Here is a 15,578-nt window from a genome sequence, read left to right as displayed (position 1 = left end):
TAATGTTTTTAAAATTGTAGAACTACCTTAATTTTGCAGGACCCCAGGAAGAGTAGCTGCTGTATTGTATTGTTAACAAATGACAAGAAAATCATATCAAATGTAAACTGAATATTGTATTTTGAAAAGCAGATACAATACTTAGATTGAATATGTGTCCAAACTAAATGAGTGATTTGGTGCAGTAAACAAGTGACTTTGTGAATGTGTCTGTTGTACTCAGTCAATTGAAAATGTGCTTAGAGTTTTGAAACATGAGCCTTTTTGATTATCTGTTTTGATTTTTGTGCTTCAAATTGTAAACATGTACCACATACTTGTGAAAATCATTCCCAAAAGAAGGAGATGTTTTGACTTGACATTGTTGCCTCATTGATAGTAGAATTAGTGTCACGGATCCCTCTGGAACTTTCATTGCGCACACCTGGCCCCTATTCTCACTGATTGTATTTGTATATATGTGCCCTTTGATCACCATGGTGCTGTTGGTTATTGTTACTATGTCTGTTGGTGCGTGTGAGTAGCTGTGCGGTGCGTTTTGGGCTTTCGTGCCCTTGTGGATTGCGCAGATGATTGCGGGTCTCATCTCATGTGATAAACATTGTGCGCTAGTGTTATTTATTCAAAAAGGCACGGCGTGACGTAATTTGGGGCTTAATAAAAAAAAAAGATTACGCATTCCTGCGCCTGTCTCCCGAATCTTTTATACCAGCGTGACAATTAGCAATGTGTGCACTGATCTTTTTTGGGGTCATAAAATGACCTTTTACCCAATTTACAGCCACAAATAGTGTACGGTTAAAGAGTTTTCTTCTCCAATTCGAGCTAAAGTGGTTTGTATATCCCTGTTTCCTGTTATTTGCTCAGTTGTTTATGAAATGCAGCTATGTCTGGAGCCAGTGCCACAAATTGCACTCTGTCACGTTAACACACAAGAGGCATTCTCTCTGCTCTGTGAGTTAAGTCACAGATGACAAAATACTTAGTCACATCTACAGTAACAATCACAAGTCCCCTGTACGTGCATGTGTGTGTATACTGTATGTGCGTCTGTGTACGTGTCTGTATATGTGCGTGTATGTGTGTGCCTGTCTGTTTGTGTTACTCACCCGTCCATTGCGAAGTTCCTTAGAATTATCCTGAGAGTGGACAGATGTTTTTTGTTTTGTTTGTTTACTAACCCATATTCTATTTGATTTCAATACCAGGTCTCATTTCGTGTCGACAGAGAGGAACACATTTTATCTCCCAGCAGTTTAGGTAAGTGTAGAACTCTGGCTATTTCAGTAGTCACTTCTCAGCGTTGTTTTTGCTGTCAACCAAATTTTGTCTTTACAGGCTTGTTGAGGAATTATTAACATATGGATATAGAGAAACTGTGTGTGAAATGGTGGACCTCTGTGACACGTGACTCCTCTTCTCCAGTGTGTACTGTCCTGCTGGGTGTAAGGACATGACAGGGGACATATGTGGTCACTCTGAGCAGGGTTACAGAGATGTGAGTATACTGCCTCAGCTCCAGTTTCACTTCCTCATCAACTCAGCCTTGTGATAATGACATCGGTTGCACTGGCCACTTGAGGAAGGCTAAAAAGTGGAGAGATGCAAAAGTTTATTGAAACTATTTGTTCTCTTTCTCTTATTCTCTTTCTCAATCTCTCTCTCTCACAAACACACACACACACATTCCCCCACCCCACCCAGACGTCAGTGTTGTGCAAAGCTGCAGTCCATGCCGGGGTGGTGTCAGACAACCTAGGAGGACAGATCACTGTGACCCGTGGGAGGAGCCTCACACTTTATGAGTCCAGCTTTGCCAACGGCATTCTGTCCAAGATGTATGTTTCTATCCACATCATATTGATATGGGTTTGGGAGAAAGGGATGCATATTCATTATTCATGATGACATACTGTGTTAATATTTGCTGTATTCAGAAAGGTAACATTTCATATAATCTGTTTCATATAATGTAATCTAATCAGCACTCCAGGACCTCTGTAGGGGTTATTGGGGAGCTGAAATGTGGGCCACTTACTGTATATGGATCCGCTCTTGCTTATGGTATACAGGGATGCCATTCATAAACATTGTTGTTTTGACAGGGGATCACTGTCTGAAAAGAAGCTGGTCTTCGCCAAAGGTAAGCGGAACCAGGAGATATAATGCCAGACTGAATTAGCTGTTGCAAGTTATCTTCCTCTGCAGGGCCGGTTCCAGTTATAAGCGACATAAGCGGTCACTTAGGGCCCCCAGCCACCAGGTGCAATTTTGAAATTTGGTTGTGCATCTGCAGTTTTTATTTTGTTTTATCAGTCAGTCACTCAATTAGCCATGTCAACTAAACATTTTTTCATTTGGCAGTTAGTCTAGCCAGCTAACTAAACTTGTAATAATCATGTCCGAAATCCGACCAGGCACGCACCATTGATTTTGTTAGTCATTCTCACTTAGATATCATATTAACATGGAATAAGTCATAAACTGCAACATTTTCTCTCCCCCCCTTAGCAAAATGTGTAGAATTGTGGGAAATGAACTTTAAAACATAAATTTTTCTCTCCACCGTCAAGAGGGATGCCAGTAAAATGTTTTTCCGCAAGATGCTTAGGGCCCCCAAAAAGCTAGAGCTGGCCCTGTTCCTCTGTCACTTCAACTCTCTTCTTGCCTCTCCTCTCCAACAGAGTGTAATGATGAACTGACTGTGTCTGGTTTCAATGCATCTTCCATCTGGAGAGAAGTGAACAGACTAGGGCAGCTTGTATTATGGTCCCCTAAGAACATGGATGCAGAGGGACAGTTACTACCCTGGGCATCGGACGCTAGTGACCAGGAGCCCTGGCTGGAGCTAGAGCTTACAGACAAGAGCAGTGTCACAGGTCAGTGAACATTTATGAGGTGATGTTCTTCTCCCCTCATGGCCAAAATAGGAGTTTAATTTACTACATCCACTATAATTAGCTTTGAGTTGTTATTAAAATGAAAATATGAAGATAGAAACCACAGTTTTTTCATTGAACTCAAAATACTATTTTGCTGATTTCAAACGCTATTCATTGGATGAAAAAAAACGTACAGTTCCAGCTGTGATGTTGATAGGCAAACTTCTAGTTAGATTTGCCAAACAATCAGTGTGTAGCCTATTATGAATGTGGTCTGGAGTGTTGAAAAAGACACGCTGTGTTTTCCCAGGAATAATAACAAGGGGATCGGCTGACTTCTACATCGAATCTTACATTCTCCTTTTTAGCAAAGACCGCCACAACTGGAAGGTCTACAAAGCTGCTCTCAGCAGAGAGAAAAAGGTATGCTGCCTGCAATGTTTTCTTCGACATTTACTGATCAATTTCCTATCTGTGCTAAGTTTTCCTAGCTGCGCTGAGCAAACAGAGACTGTGGGAGGCCGTAGAACAGGGAAGTGCTGTTAGTCATCTAAGAGAACTAGCTTAGTTAATGTCCCTCTTCTTGGCCTGTAGGTGTTTGAAGCCCACTCTGATGGTCATCTGAGGGTTCTCAATAGCCTGTTTCCTCCAGTGGTGGTCCAGTACCTCCGGCTGCAGCCCCAAAGCTGGCAAGGTAGAGCGTCAGCACACGTCCAGGTCCTGGGCTGCCCTCTCCCCAAGAGCCACCCCAGGCCTCGCTCCTCTGGGGGTAAGGCTCAACCATACATTCCAGATAAAAACAGTCTAGAAGATGTGAATACTACATGCTCTTAGCAACTGAGCCACTAGAATAAACTCTCCATTATATTGTATGGTAAATTGCAATTGTGGCATCAGCAAGAGATAATGCAGTTTGTATGCTGGATGCCATTCATATCATATCCTCCAACTCTCTCTATAGGATCTCCATCCTTAAAAGTTGATGTTAGCACAACACCTCATCTCAATCCAGTCCCCACAGAGGGCCCTGTTATCATAAAGGACTCAAGCCTGAGTATGTACCTAATGTGTTCAAACTCCTAAAAGTCCTTTCAGGGATCATTTTGCTATTTGAGTTTGAATTTTAGGAGATTAGGTATAAAAAAATATACATTGGATTATTATTTGATTAAACATTTAATTTGGCCCTGCTGCTATTAGCCCATAGAAACGCATTGAATAATGTATTCATACATGGCAAAACAGAGGCAATTCAAGGCAATTGGCAGATCAGTGGTACCGACTTCCGACTAGTCTTGTGACTCTTGTGGGGGTCGTAGAGCAAAATGGAGAACACCATCGTGTTCGTGTAAGTCTCATCTTCCCATATATTAGTTTGTAGCCCAACCAGACATTATCATGAGAAGACTGATTTTTGGGATGTCTCCTGGTCTGAAAAACAATGCTGTAGTTCTGCCAACTCCCATCGCAGATGCGGAAGGCCGACATCTAGCCTAAACAGATGGATTTTGATAGGGATTTTTGTATTATGGTAATTAGATTTACACACAGATGCAGGCATTGACTCTAGGGTTTTTTAAAGTACTTTATGTTTTTCAATTTGAACTACAGCAGTTTCTGAGGAATTTAATTTGTATTTTATTGATCGGAATAAGCCTTGGGGCCACCATGCCTTTTATAACAGCTGTAAAAATGGTTGTACGACAGTATCGATTTTGATGTTAGATTGCTTATTTGCTTGACACTGGACTTCCTTCACATTGTTATAAAGCACATAGCTAAATAATAGTTTAAAGCTGGCCTTTCTTCAGCAGCGGTTAATTGTTGTATTGACCGTTCAGCCTAGCATGCTAATGACTCCTCCTGTGCCCTGCAGGCTCCAATCAGCCAGTGATAGTTGCGGTGGGCGTGGTCCTCGGACTGATCCTGTGTGTTAGTTGTCTGTTGGCTGGAGTCTGGTGGAATAGAAGGTATTGTAACACTATACCATATGTAGTTAGCAGTCCAACACCCACTCACTGGCTATCCTCCCAATGCTTGATATTTGAATCAGTTTCAATCAGATCAAGTGTTAACCGGCAATAGCTCAATAGCTGTCGGAGGTGTAACTGCATTAGAGCTGTCAAAACGGTGAGCGGCTGCTAGTGTAGTCATTGTTACTAAGCCACACCGATCCCTCTCGTGTTAAATTCACCTCAGACACCGCTGCCATCTCCAACACCGCTAAGCGGATGTTGGCTAGTGTGGATCTCAGAGAATCTAGCCCTTAGCTGCCAATAAACGCCCAGATAACACAAAAGTGTCCACATACATTCCAATGTTATTCTGACACATTATGGCAATGATAAATATGATAAATCATTATGGTGTAGTTCGATTAATTTGATTTGTTGTCTTGTTGTCTTTTATAGGAAAAAAGCTGCACACATGAAACAGTATTCCTTATCCAAAGGTATTCTTGCGCATTGCTCACTATTGTTTTACTCTTACTACTCTTCCAGGACCTCTCTGAAAGTGTTTTTGTCTGTCTGTCCAGCAGCCTCTCAGAGTTTCCAGGAGAAGAGCCTCCCCTGCTCCGACTCTGAGCTTATCTCCTACCCTGTAGAGCGGGGTGTCCATGATGCTTTACCCAACCCTCCTCTCAATGGTAAGAATGCACAAACAACCCAGCCTTTTCAACAGAGCATGCCAGTGAGGCTGGGTATATACCCTTAAGCTTTTCTTCATGATATGTATTACTCTGACCTTTCCTCTATCAGCTGCATGCCTGACCCTGAATTAGTTATAGAATTGTTCTATCTATCTATCTATTTTTATCTCTCCGGCCGACAAACACTCTTCCTTTAAATGCCTTAGAGTAAAAAATATAACAAATCCTCTATAGAACTTTCTGATCTTGTTATGATGATAAATCAGGGGCCAAGGCTAGAAAAACTGACTATAGCTGATAGGTATATTTTCAAGGCAATTGAGAAATAGATTAAATTCCTCAATCAAGAAAGCTAAATCTAGGTCATTTCTAAGTTTTATCTCAGACTCTGTTGGTGATCTGTAAACATTTTGGAAAACAGTTAATGAACTGAAGGGTGGAAATTCCTCTCTTTCCCTGCCTAAGCAAGTTGTGTATGACTCTGGCATCATTACTGAGAAAAATGAGATAAGTGATGCTTTCAATCAGCATTTTATCTCGGCAGGCTTTTTATTTGAACGAAATGGTGGTTTAATTGAACCTGGTCAGCCAGTTGACTGCCTAACCTTCTCCCAGCCTCTAGTTGGATCAATGGATGTTCCGTCAACTTCTAGTGAATCTTCAATCGGAATTTACTATCCTGCAGAAAGCCTTTGTTGAACTGAAATTGGAACTTAATGCCAGTAAAACCAAGTATATGTTATTTTACAAATCAAGTAAAAATGTATCTGATGATTTATGCATAAGTACTTTGGATGGTGCCCTCGTTGCTGGTGTCCTCATTTATAAATATCTGGGTAGCTGGATTGACGAAGAGCTGTCCTTCAAAAAGGATGTTGATTAATTAGTTAAGAAATTAAGAATTCAAATAGGTTTCTTCTATAGGAGCAGGTCCTTTTGTTAAATACAGTTGAAGTCGGAAGTTTACATACACCTTAGCCAAATACATTTAAATTCAGTTTTTCACAATTCCTGACATTTAATCCTGTTTTAGGTCAGTTAGGATCACCACTTTATTTTAAGAATGTGAAATGTCAGAATAATAGTAGAGAGAATGATTCATTTCAGTTTTAATTCCTTTCATCACATTCCCAGTGGGTCAGAAGTTTACATACACTCAAATAGTATTTGGTAGCATTGCCTTTAAAGTGTTTAACTTGGGTCAAATGTTTCGGGTAGCCTTCCGCAATAAGTTGGTTGAATTTTGTCCCATTCCTCCTGACAGAGCTGGTGTAACTGAGTCAGGTTTGTAGGCCTCCTTGCTCGCACACGCTTTTTCAGTTCTGCCGACAAATTTTCTATAGGATTGAGGTCAGAGCTTTGTGATGGCCACTCCAATACCTTGACTTTGTTGTCCTTAAGCCATTTTGCCACAACTTTGGAAGTATGCTTGGGGTCATTGTCCATTTGGAAGACCCATTTTTTTAACCTTTATTTAAAACTAGGCAAGTCAGTTAAGAACAATTTCTTATTTTCAATGACAGCCTAGGAACTGTGCATTAACTGCCTTGTTCAGGGGCAGAACAACAGATTTGTACATTGTCAGCTCAGGGATTTGAAATTGCAACCTTTCAGTTACTAGTCCAACGCTCTAACCACTAGGCTACCCTGCGACCAAGCTTTAACTTCCTGACTGATGTCCTGAGATGTTGCTTCAATATAACCACATAATTTTCCTCCCTCATGATGCCATCTATTTTGTGAAGTGCACCAGTCCCTCCTGCAGCAAAGCACCCCCGTGCTCACAACATGATGCTGCCACCCCCGTGCTTCATGTTTGGGATGGTGTTCTTCGGCTTGCAAGCCTCCCATTGTTATTTATTCCGGGCAATAGGTTCAGTACACAAAATCTCGTATCGCAATCTTTTTGTCCATATTGCCCTCTTGCATAAACTTCCGCCATACCTTAACCCGTTATTAACCTTCAGATCTGTAAGTTACCAGACCCGGACTCAGGGATGGCCAACCCTGGAGATCCCTTCAATCTCCACCGAGTTAGAAATATCTGCTTTTAGTTTTTTTGCGTGTGGAATGATCTTCAAAAGTCCTTAAAGTCTTTAAAGTCCTTAAATGTTAGAGGGCCATTTTACTGAAGAATGTTTGTGTTTTGCTTTTCGTGTTTTGTGTTTGCTTTTAATGTATTGTGTAATTGATGTGTATATAGATATGTAGTGTAATGGTTGTTTAGTGATGTGTTCGTTCAAGGCACATCTGCGAAAGTGACAGTGGTCTCAGCATGACTCCCTGCTTAAATAAAGGTTAAATCAACAAAAGAAAATAGGAAGAAGACATGCAGTTGTCAGATGTTATCTTTTTCTATTTGCCAGATGATGTATTCACAGTAGTCCAAGAGCCAGAGACATAGCAGTTCCTTCTTCATAATCTTGAAATAAGAGAGGCATGTCAAGCCTAGCCTGGTTCCATGTCTGTTTGTGCTGTATAGCCAACTCCTAGGCTATACAGCACAAACAGATCCAGGACCAGGCTATCCTGCCAGGGCAACAGGACTACACATACACATCTCCCCCCGCTTACTATTGCTAGGCCAATGAATATTCACATGGACTCATCTCATTGCAATTCTGGACTGTTTCAATATTACTCAACAATTTTCCCACTCACATCAAGGGATACTTGATCTCGTCTGCTCTGTTAGCCTCAACCTAACTCATATTTCCCCTTCTCAGTTCTCACTGTTTGACCACAATATTCTTAATTTCTCTCTTCTCTCATACACACCCCAAAACATTAACAAAAGCCTCCTCTCCTTCCGCAACATCAAAGCTGTTAACCCCCTCCAACTCTCTGATGCCATCTATTCTGCCCAGCCCCTTGTCCACGCCCCCAACTTACCTGATGAACTAGCTGCCTAATTCAACACTGCTCTACCTGCCTCCCTCAACTCTCTGGCCCCCCTTCCCCTCTTCCTCCTCCCCCTGGTTTACCTCTAAGCTCCGCACCCTGAAGCAAACTGGTCGCCTGGAGCGCTTGAGCAGGAAGTCTGGGCCCACCGTCCACGCTAAAGCCTACAAACTCCACCTCTCCACCTACAGAGATGCCCTCAGTGCTGCCAGGTCCGCCTACTTCTCCAACATCATCAACAGCTCCAATAAGAACTCCCGAACTCTGTTCTCCACTGTCAGCAAACTACTTCAGCCCCATGACGACACCTTCTCTACTCTCTCCACTGAACTGCAAATCCTTCCTCCAGTTTTTCAAGGACAAGATCACCAAAATAAACTCATCACTGACTGATCAATCTCCCTCAGCCGCCCCTCCCCCTGTCAACCTCCCAACTGTCACCCCTGAAACTTGCCCCCCATTGACTCTCCATATATCTCAAAACTCATCATGTCATCCAAGACTACAACCTGCTCCCTGGATCCCATCCCCACCGTTCTCATCAAAGCCTGCCTGCCTGCTCTCTGTCCATATATCACACACATTGTCAACCTTTCCCTCATCCATGGAACTGTCCTCTCCAACTACAAAACAGCTGCAGTCACCCCCATCTTAAAACCTTTTACGGCTAGGGGTTCGCTAGCGGAACGTTTCGACAACATCCGGTGAAATGGCAGAGCGTGAAATTAAAAAATAATTATTAGAAATATTTCTACATTTCATACATTCACAAGTGCAATACACCAAATTAAAGCTTAACTTCTTGTTAATCAAGCCAACGTGTCAGATTTCAAAAAGGCTTTACGGCGAAAGCAAACCATGCTATTATCTGAGGACAGCACCCCATCAAACAAACACATGACAGTCATAATTCAACCCGCCAGGCGTGCCACAAAACTCAGAAATAATGGTATAATTCATGCCTTACCTTTGAAGATCTTCTTCTGTTGGCACTCCAATATGTCCCATAAACATCATAAATGGTCCTTTTGTTCGATAAATTCTGTCATTATATCTCCAAAATGTCCATTTATTTGACTCGTTTTTGACTCAGAAAAACACCGGTTCCAACTCGCGCAACATGACTACAAAATATCTAATAAGTTACCCGTAATCTTGATCCAAACATTTCAAACAACTTTCCTAATACAACTTTAGGTATTTTTTTACGTAAATAATCAATAACATTTAAGACGGGATAAACTGTGTTCAATACAGGACGAAAGCAAAGTGGAGCGAGCTTTCAGGTCGCGCGCCCCAACCACAACAGTACACTAGACTCAACCCTCGTTCTGAACAGCCATACTTCTTCATTACTCAAAAGAAAAACATCAACCAATTTCTAAAGACTGTTGACATCAAGTGGAAGCGATAGGAACTGCGAGCAAGTGCCTTAGAAATCTAGATCCACATAGAAAACCCATTGAGAACACTGTCACCTCAACAACAACAAAAATTCCTGGATGGTTTGCCCTCAGGGTTTTGCCTGCCAAATAAGTTCTGTTATACTCACAGACATAATTGTAACAGTTTTAGAAACTTTGGAGTGTTTTCTATCCAAATCTACCAATTATATGCATATCCTAGCTTCTGGGCCTCAGTAGCAGGCAGTTTACTTTGGGCACGCTTTTCATCCGGACGTGAAAATACTGCCCCCTATCCCAAAAAGGTTAAAAATCCCCAGACTGGACACTACCATTCTCAATCACTTCCGCCCCATTTCCAACCTCCTTTCAGGGCCTAAAATGAACACCTGCCACCTGCCAATGCGGGTAGCTTTTGGCATTGGCGGGTAAGCGGTCTATTTCACCAGCCACGTTGGCGGGTGGTCACCAGCCACGTTGGCGGGTGTTTTCATAGCTAGTAAATTAATCGCACAAAGCCAAAGAACTAAGAATCCTATATAGGCGCTGAAAAACTGCCTGGCTGGGGGCTGTGTGTACATGAAGAGCTGAATGAAAGATACATTTTTAAAAGCTGCGCAGAGGCATAAAAGTTGGTTTAATTTATTTGAAACGAAAGTCTACTAAAGTGAGACTTTGTCCTTGTGTTTCTTGGCTATTTACATAGTTTTTTCACAAGTGAATTTGTTTTTCTATGTTTGAATTTCAACTGTTAGGGAAGAGAAGACAACGCTTCAACTAGTTAGACTCAATCTCACAGGCACAAATATGACTGGAGTCCCTCTACCATATAACCTCCGGCCCTTAAAGGGGCAGGTGAACATTTTTGTCTCATCTGTGATATTTGGTTAAAAGACTTGGGTCACAAAAAAATGAAATTAAACAATATACCACATTACTTCTTACTAGTAATACATTTATTGTTTTAGAAACAATGCAAAGCATGCTCATCCGTTTTTTTGTGTTTTGTTGGTGTAATTTTAGCAACAACAAAAATATTTTGGCTGGTAAAAAAACTGATTGGCTGGTATATTTTTTTAATCTACCTGCCCCATTGGCTGGTGGACCAAAAAGTTAATTTTATACCCTGCTTCCCTTCCTTGCCAAGACTCTGGAATGGACTGCTGCCTCCCAATTCCAAACCCACCTGCTAATCGAGTCCTTCCAGTCTGGTTTCCCTCACCCCCACTGTACTGAAACTGCACTCCTCAAAGTTGTCAATGACCTCCTCACCTCTGCTGATGACCTCAACATCCTGATTCTTCTCAATCTAAGTGCCGCTTTTGACACAGTGAGCCATCAGATCCTCCTCACCAGGCTTCAGGGTCTGGGTGTTGAGGGCACCGCAGTCATGGCTACAATCATACCTTACAAACCAGACCCTCAATGGCCACAACTCAGACTCAGCTGAAGTTACACAGGGTGTCCTCCAGGGCTCTGTGCTGGGCCCCTTACTCTTCATTATCTACATCCTCCACCTTGGTCAGATCCTCCGTCACTTCAACCTTGACTTCCACTGCTATGCCGACACCACCCAGATCTACCACAACACCAAATCCTTCCTCAACCCGCCTCTGACCCACATTGAATCCTGCCTCTCTGCAATAAAAACATGGATGCAACAAAACTTCCTCAAGTTCAACAGTGATAAAACGGAACTCCTCATGATAGGCACCAAATCCACCCTCACCAAAGCTGGCAACTTCACTACTGTCTCTCCCTCCCCTCACTCATGTAACCTTGACGTCATCCTGGACTCCACCCTCTTCCCCCTGCAACATTGCCAAAGTCAAGTCCTCCCTCTCCCGTCCTGCCACTGAAACCCTCATACATGCATTAATCTCCTCCCGTCTTGACTATTGCAACTCACTACTCCGGCTTCAACTCAAGCTCCCTCCTTAAGCTCCAAATTGTTCAAAACGATGCAGCCCTTCTCACCCACACTAAGTTCTGGCAGCACATCACCCCTGTCCTCCATGAGCTTCACTGGCTCCCTGTCTCCCAACACATTGATTACAAGACCCTCCTTCTGACCTACAAAGCCCTCCACCACCTTCCCCCCCCATACCTCTCAGACCTTCTTCTCCCCTACCAGATTAAGATTTAGATCACTTTATTGATCAATTGCACACAAGGTCCAACCAAAATGTTACTTCCGCTTTTAACCCAACCCCTCCGAAAGACACACATACATAAACAGGTTTTAGAGAAGTACAGGGGGCTGCCACACTGGGGGCCCAGTGAGCTGTCATTGTGGGGGGTTAAGTGCCTTGCTCAAGGGCACAACGGCAGGCAATGGCCTCTAGAATTCTAACTGGCAACCCTCCGCTTGCTGGCTCGCCTCTAACCACTAGGCTACCTGCCGCACCAACCTACACGCTCACTCCGTTCCACCACAGCAGGCCACCTTGACATCCCCAGGTCCAAGCTCCAGAGCTTTGGCGACAGGGCCTTCTCTGAGGTTGCTCCTAAGCTCTGGAACTCCCTCCCTCCAGCCATCCGTGACTCTGAGTCCATCACCATCTTTCAGCCCAACCTTTTCCAAACTACTCTGCTCCCTCCCTCCCCCTCTCTCTCTCTCTCTCTCTCTTTCTCTCTCACTCACATCCTCTGACTTGGCTGGCCAGTTTGCAGAGCTCAGACCAGGCTTGACAAGCAAACAGCTTTCTCCATGGGCTGCCCATTCTTCCCCTTCGCTTAGTCCGTCTCCCAATTGCAGTATAAACATTCCTCTCTTTGGTCTGCGGAGCCCGCTCTGAAAGAGACCCTTTAATTGGAGCTGGATAAAGGGCACTCATGCCAGGGAAGCACAGCCTCCCCCTCCCTCCCACAGATGAAGGGGCACTACACTGAGAAGGCCAGTGATAAACAGGACAGAGGGTCAGTCGCTAAGACAATTATAGGCGTCTCTAATTAAAATAGCTCCCCCTCAGAGGTTGGGTGAGGGATAGGGTCTGAGGCCTCCCCTGTCAGCCCTCATCCCAGTCACTAGAGATCGGCCATTGTTTGTGGCCACAGAGCTCTTTTAGGGGCTCAACAATGCCCATGATATGAGCCCTACTGAGTATGAGGGAGGCACTTTCAAGACATGGCTGGAGGGAGTACAGAGCAACACTTTAATTTGAATGTATTTTTATGAGCCCTACTGTCATGACAACATACCCCAGTACTGTAAAAAAAACATTTAATCTAGGAAAGTCAGTTAAGAACAAATTCTTATTTACAATGACGGCTTACACCGGCCAAACCCGGACGACGCTGGGCCAATTGTGCGCCACCCAATCACGGCCGGTTGTGATACAGCCTGGATTCGGACCAGGGTGTCTGTAGAGATGCCTCTAGCACTGAGATGCAGTGTCTTAGACCACAGCACCACTCGGGAGCCCAAGCCCCTGCTTGTACAGTCCTGGGGTATGTTGTCATGACAAGTCCTTAACCCCTGTTACCCTTTCTGAAATTAAGGATGTTACATTTAAACTGTACTTCAGCTACAGTGGCAAGAAAAAGTATGTGAACCCTTTTGAATTACCTGGATTTCTACATAAATTGGTCCTAAAATTTCATCTGACCTTCATCTAAGTCACAACAATATACACACACAGTGTGCTTCAACTAATAACACACAAATGAATGTACCGTAATTTCCGGACTATTAAGCGCACCTGAATATAAGCCGCACCCACTGAATTAAAAAATATATATTATTTTGAACATAAATAAGCTGCACATGTCTATAAGCCGCAGGTGCCTACCAGTACATTAAAACAAATTAACTTTACACAGGCTTTAACGAAACACGTCTTGTAACAAAAATAAATAGGCTTTAACGAAACACGGCTTGTAACAAAAATAAATAGGCTTTAACGAAACACAGCTTGTAACAAAAAATAAAAAATTAGCAGTAAGCTTTAGTTGTCTTTTTGCACTGAGTCAATTCCTCACGCTGCTGTTTTCAACGTCTTATCATCGACTCATTAAGACCAAGCTCCCGTGCAGCAGCTCTCTTTCCTTTTCCAACAGCCAGATCAATCGCCTTCAACTTGAAAGCTGCATCATATGCATTTCTCCGTGTCTTTGCCATGATGAGGGTGACAAAATGACTAGCGTAATCAGAATGATGGGAAGTTTGAGAGCGCTCGATTTAATCTAAACAGTAAACAAAAAAGTTGTTTGACCTTAACCCGTTCAGCAATTTCAATGGTCTAATGAAAGCTTCATGCCGCCAAAGCGTGGGAAAAAAGTTGCGGTTTATAGTCCGGAATATACGTTAGTTTTCTTGTCTATATTGAATACATCATTTAAAAATTCACAGTGTAGGTTGGAAAAGGTATGTGAACCCCTAGGCTAATGACTTCTCCAAAAGCTAATTAGAGTCAGGAGTCAGCTAACCTGGAGTCCAATCAATGAGACGAGATTGGAAATGTTGTTTAGAGTTGCCCTGCCCTATACAAAACACTCACAAAATGTGAGTTTGCTGTTCACAAAAGCATTGCCTGATGTGAACCATGCCTCGAACAAAAGACATATCAGAAGACCTAAGATTAAGAATTGTTGAATTGCATAAAGCTGGAAAGGGTTGCAAAAGTATCTCTAAAAGCCGTGATGTTCATCAGTCCACAGTAAGCCAAATTGTCTATAAATGGATAAAGTTCAGCACTGTTGCTACTCTCTCTAGGACTGGCCATCCTTCAAAGATGACTGCAAGAGCACAGCGCAGAATGCTCAATGAGGTTAAGAAGAATCCTTGAGTGTCAGTTTAAGACTTACAGAAATCTCTGAAAACTGCTAACATCTCTGTTGACGAGTCTATGATACGTAAAACACTAAACAAGAATGGTGTTCATGGGAGGACACCACGGAAGAAGCCACTGCTGTCCAAAAAAACATTGCTGCACATCTGAAGTTCGGAAAAGAGCACCTGGATGTTCCACAGCGCTACTGGCAAAATATTCTGTGGACAGATTAAACTAAAGTTGAGTTGTTTGGAAGGAACACACAACACTGTGTGGAGAAAAAAAGGCACAGCACACCAACATCAAAACCTCATCCCAACTGTAAAGTATGTTGGCGGGAGCATAGTTGTTTGGGTCTGTTTTGCTGCCTCAGGGCCTGGACAGCTTGCTATCATCGCCGGAAAAATGAATTCCCAAGTTTCTAAAGACTTTTTGCAGGAAATGTAAGGCTGTCTGTCCGCCAAATGAAGGTCAACAGAAGTTGGGTGATACAACAGGACAACCAACCCAAAAGACAGAAGTAAATCAACAACAGAATGGCTTCAACAGAAGAAAATACGCCTTCTGGAGTGGCCCAGTCAGTCTTGACCTTCAACCCGATTGAGATGCAGTGGTACGACCTCAAGAGAGCTGTTCACACCAGATATCCCAAGAATATTGCTGAATTGAAACAGTTTTGTTAAGAGGAATGGTCCAAAATTCCTCCTGACCGTTGTGCAGGTCTGATCCGCAACTACAGAAAATGGTTGGTTGAGGTTATTGCTGCCAAAGGAGGGTCAACCAGTTATGAAATCCAAGGGTTCACATACTTTTTCCACCCTGCACTGTGAATGTTTACACAGTGTGTTCAAAAAAGACATGAAAACTTATAATTGTTTGTGAGTTATTAGTTTAAGCAGACTGTGTTTGTCTATTGTTGTGACTTAGATGAATATCAGATCAAATTATATGACCAATTTAAGCAGAAATC

General features: G+C 42.8%; 1 protein-coding gene across 2 annotated transcripts in view; it reads left to right on the top strand.

Moving 5' to 3' along the window:
* si:dkey-34d22.1 (discoidin, CUB and LCCL domain-containing protein 1) overlaps positions 1–15,578 on the top strand; it is a 31,297-nt gene that overhangs the window by 14,250 nt on the left and 1,469 nt on the right. The window contains exons 4-14 of one of the 2 annotated variants that reach the window (XM_014169299.3): positions 1,209–1,260; positions 1,426–1,498; positions 1,705–1,838; positions 2,106–2,143; positions 2,685–2,879; positions 3,193–3,305; positions 3,477–3,651; positions 3,844–3,936; positions 4,759–4,852; positions 5,294–5,334; positions 5,422–5,529. In XM_014169299.3, coding sequence (XP_014024774.3) covers positions 1,209–1,260; positions 1,426–1,498; positions 1,705–1,838; positions 2,106–2,143; positions 2,685–2,879; positions 3,193–3,305; positions 3,477–3,651; positions 3,844–3,936; positions 4,759–4,852; positions 5,294–5,334; positions 5,422–5,529 — 1,116 coding nt within the window. Of the gene's footprint in view, positions 1–1,208; positions 1,261–1,425; positions 1,499–1,704; positions 1,839–2,105; positions 2,144–2,684; positions 2,880–3,192; positions 3,306–3,476; positions 3,652–3,843; positions 3,937–4,758; positions 4,853–5,293; positions 5,335–5,418; positions 5,530–15,578 lie in introns of both variants that reach the window. The other variant, XM_014169297.3, reaches the window with a different exon arrangement.

Source organism: Salmo salar, chromosome 02, assembly GCF_965601325.2.
Source record: "Salmo salar chromosome 02, fSalSal1, whole genome shotgun sequence".
Lineage (NCBI taxonomy): Eukaryota > Metazoa > Chordata > Actinopteri > Salmoniformes > Salmonidae > Salmo > Salmo salar.
The sequence above is the reverse complement of the archived record's forward strand: the minus strand, read 5'-3'. Positions and strand labels throughout refer to the sequence as shown.